At 42.3% G+C, this 4,233-nt stretch overlaps 1 protein-coding gene across 1 annotated transcript in view; it reads left to right on the plus strand.

The window, feature by feature from the left end:
• Nucleotides 1-52: 52 nt before the first annotated feature.
• The window catches only part of LOC116379119 (ralBP1-associated Eps domain-containing protein 2), a gene marked incomplete at its 3' end in the record, with an annotated part of 5,167 nt that continues 986 nt past the window's right edge, over nt 53-4,233 (plus strand). The window contains exons 1-8 of the mRNA XM_031841047.1: nt 53-276; nt 636-736; nt 815-953; nt 1,039-1,102; nt 1,909-2,080; nt 2,180-2,233; nt 2,398-2,464; nt 3,022-3,096. Of these exons, the coding sequence (XP_031696907.1) occupies nt 141-276; nt 636-736; nt 815-953; nt 1,039-1,102; nt 1,909-2,080; nt 2,180-2,233; nt 2,398-2,464; nt 3,022-3,096 (808 nt within the window). The remainder of the gene's footprint in view (nt 277-635; nt 737-814; nt 954-1,038; nt 1,103-1,908; nt 2,081-2,179; nt 2,234-2,397; nt 2,465-3,021; nt 3,097-4,233) is intronic.

Below are 4,233 nucleotides of genomic sequence, written 5' to 3' on the forward strand. Positions count from 1 at the left end.
AACCCTGACTGTGGAGGAGAACCTCACACACACACTACAGAACATCACTGCCGTCTCTTTAATGTGCGACTGACTCTCTGAAACTTGTCCGACGTGTTCTATGAGTAAATGTATCCAGAGTACTTGCAGTACTTCTTTGTATGTGTAATAATACTTTGTCCCTGAAGGAACCCTGGTCTCCACCTCGATCCCCGTGCAGCTCGCCGCCTCGCTCCCCGCTGACGTACCGAGGCTACCCCTACGCCAAGCAGAGGAACGGGGCCGACTCACTGACCGGTACGACAACCGCACGCCCAGCAGACACACATTCACACGGCTGATCTTCTAATATTCATATTTCAGTTTTCAGGCCTAAACTCGCCTCCACATCTGTTTTCATCAGCAGAGTGAACAAACTGTAACTCGGCATGTTTTCAGCTCGTCCCTCTGAATCTCACGGAGCACACGTCCTGCTGTGGTCATGAGTCATGAATGAACTGAGATGTGGAGGACACCTGTTCCGTCCTCCTGGAGCTCTGATGTCTCTCCGCTCGCTGCTTTTTTATCTGAACGTCTTTCATTCTATCTGATTTATGTTTATAGATTTGTATAATCAGCGTGTTGAGTCTCGGTCTTCTTCTCTCTCGTCCCTCCAGCCTACGAGAGCAAGCCGTCCTCTCGGCCGACGGTTCACCCGGACCAGCGCTCCTCGCCCGGTACCTACGGGACCAGAGCCGCCGTGGAGCGTCCCGCGAGGGTAAACGCCAGACTCCCACAGCGCCACCGTCACAATACAATAAGTTGTTGATTATGATTCATGCCCCCCCTCCCTTAGACTTCCTCGTCAGAGAGGCTGGACCAGCAGGGCCTCGTGGACCCTGAAGACGACCCCTGGAGGATCACAGAGGAACAGCTGGAGTATTACACCAATCAGTTCAAGAGCCTGCAGCCCGACCTGGGGGCTCTCATCCTGGGTATGGACCCCCCCCCCCCCGCTGCACATATTTATAATTATAAATCACATTCAAACTATTTCACCTCTTTGTGTCTCTGTTCTAGGAACCATTGCAAAGAACTTCTTCACTAAATCTAAACTCCCGATTCCAGAACTCTCCCACATCTGGTGAGTGCTGAGTCACGCTAACGTCTGCGTCGCAGTGGGACTTTCTTTTCCTTTTATTATGTTTCAATATGCAAATGAGGTCTAATGGTAACTTTTGGTGAATTTAGGAGAAATCTGGAGATGCAAATAGAGAAAGTAGTGAAATAAACACGTTGTAGAGACTCATTCATAGGACATGGTTCTGCGTCTCACACAGCAGCTGCTGCTCTGCTGCTGCCTCCGTCTGTTGCTGAGTTTGTGTCGTTGAGACTTTATTTCTGTAGCTTCAGAATCATTTCAAGTTATTTCTTATAAGCTTTCTTATTTTGCAGAAATGATGTAGAATATACCAACTGTGTTTAATTGTTCTTTTCCAATTAAAATTAATGAATAAATTGGCGATGAATTGTATTTTTATCTATGAATTAAAAATGAATATTTGCTTTGTTTTAAATTGAGATTTTCTACGGAAATTCATATTTTTGCTGAAATGAACCAGATTAAACAGATTAGTGTGTGTGTGTGTATGTACGTATATACGTACGTATGTACGTACAGATATGTGTACGTATATACGTACGTATGTACGTACAGATATATACGTACGTATGTACGTACAGATATGTATGTGTGTGTGTACGTACGTACGTACGTACAGATATGTATATGTGTGTGTACGTACAGATATGTATATATAAATAAATAAATAAATAAATGATGGACCCGCAAAAGTAATGCGTTAAACTATTTTCTTTCATTATTCATCATCTTCGTCGACCTAAATTGAATAATCAGCGCTATTCTCTGGTTTTCTACATCTCTTTAAGGGAGCTGAGCGACGTGGACAGAGACGGAGCGCTCACGTTCTCTGAGTTCTGCACGGCCTTCCACCTGATCGTGGCCCGTAAGAACGGGTATCCTCTCCCAGAGAGCCTCCCCCCGACGCTGAGGACGGGCTCCATGCAGCCGGAGGACGAGGACACGCCGGACACCCCTGAGGTGAGAGACGCCGCCGGAGCGTCTCTGCTCTGGAACAGTTTGCCGGTCGTTCCTTCTTCACACTCAAGCTCTTTGTTGCTTTTCTGTTTGTATCTGCAGAGTGCAGAGCCTCTTATTGTCTTTGAGGACGCTGAGCCGAGGCCGAGTCTCACGGTGAACTACGTCCTCTCATTCCACTTGTTAACAGAAATAAGTGAACGTGGAGTTCCTGCTGGCCGCCTGTAGGGGGCAGCAACAAGCTGGACACGAGGGCTCTACTTCCTGAAGTGTCACGCAGACTTTACGTTGTTCTCACGATGAAACATTTTGTCTTTTAGAATCGGAGCGTCATCGAGCGTCTGACCTCAACAAAAGCAGAAGTGAAGGAGGAATGCTGTCAACGAGGTGAACGTTTATTTAAGCCCAACGACGGCCGGTCGACTTCAAACAATAAACTAGAATATGAGCAGATGTCTAATAAAGTGCTCTTTATGAAGATTACACATCCTAGTTTAAAAGCTTGATGTGGAACACATGAAGGAGATTATCTCTGTTTGAACTTCACTTCACACACATAACGTGTGTGTGTGTGTGTGTGTGTGTGTGTGTGTGTGTGTAGTGCTCTGTTTTAAGAGTTTAAACGTATTTAATTCATTTAGATTTAAGAGCAGCAGATACAGAATCCTGTATTTAATATGTGGGAACGACTGTAATGTAGAATGTTAAACTGTTCAGCAGTTATTTTAATAGAAAATTAATTTATTTATTATTAACATTTACTATTGTTTGACTTTTGACTCTTTATGATTTTCAGTTTTTTTCGCCTCTGAGTTCAATAAATGAATCTCTAAATACTGAATTATATTCTAGATCAGATGAGGGAGCTCCTCTTCATTATGAAACTATGAATCTGAACACGTGTTCTCATGGTTCTGCTGCTGACGTTTGTTTCTGTTCTGCAGATGTTGGCGTGAAGACGGAGACGACGTCTCAAGAGAAACGTGTTCTACGTCTCGCTGCTTTCACTGAGAGGACAGGTAGTCCTCAAAGTCCTTTAAAGTTCAAACTGTTAGAGTGAAGACTGAGTTACTTCATGGAGACGCATTGTTTATCCTCCGTGCTTAAAGCATCGTCTTTATAAGAACTTTATTGATCGGAGGAATTCATCTGTTACAGCAGCTCCATTATCAAAGAGAAGAATAATAATAAATACGAGGTCGGAAAAAAACACCAGAAACCAGACGAACATATAAATATAATAACATATAAACACTATATTCACCTTTCACTTCTTCATTTATCACGTTGAATCATTGCATGCGGTGTGCAGCATTGTACTGAATGAATAAATAATATATATGAATAAATATAATCGCTCAGGATCAATAAATGACGCATAAAAGGCCGTTGGGTTGTGAGTGTTGGTGACTTCATCAGTGATTACTTTACTCACATCTGGTGAAATCAATAACGCGGTTAGTTTAACGTTGTTGTGTTACTGTCGGCTTATTGTTATGAACTAGAACTGACTAAAATAGGCTGTGAACACGTACTGTAGCTGAATAACAACCATATCCTCTGAGGAGAAATGAATTTCAGTATTTATCTTTAATATATAAACAGCATGAACTGCTGTTCACTGGTGACGTTGACGTTCCAGCAGATGGCGCTGCGACGCTTCACATTCACTCTGTTTCTGTAGAATCAGTAACATGAAGATGATTTATGTATTTGATCAGATGCTGTTTAACCAGCGAGCTGTTCAGCTCAGATCTGATGTTCCTCTGAAACACCATGATTCCTACAAACTACAAAAACAAACTACAACTAAAGATGTACACAACTAAACCTCTGAGAACTCAAATCATTAAAGTCCAAATAAAATAGAGAAGGCTAGAAATTCAAGAGACACTTAAAAACAGACACTTAACACTTTAATAATAACAGACTGATTTTATGTCACGCACCTTGTTTGTGCAAACGTACTTATATTCTGATTGTGAAAATAAATGTAACTTTCTTCTGTAAGATGTGTCACAATGTTTTCATGTATTTAGGGAAAACAAAGTGCAACAGAAGCATTTAAATACTGTCTGTGATGTCTGTGATGTGATGTCTGTGATGTGATGTGATGTCTGTGATGTGATGTCTGTGATGTGATGTCTGTGATGTGA

This window comes from Anarrhichthys ocellatus, unplaced genomic scaffold (genome assembly GCF_004355925.1).
Source record: "Anarrhichthys ocellatus isolate YVR2014 unplaced genomic scaffold, GSC_Weel_1.0 scaffold3737, whole genome shotgun sequence".
NCBI lineage: Eukaryota > Metazoa > Chordata > Actinopteri > Perciformes > Anarhichadidae > Anarrhichthys > Anarrhichthys ocellatus.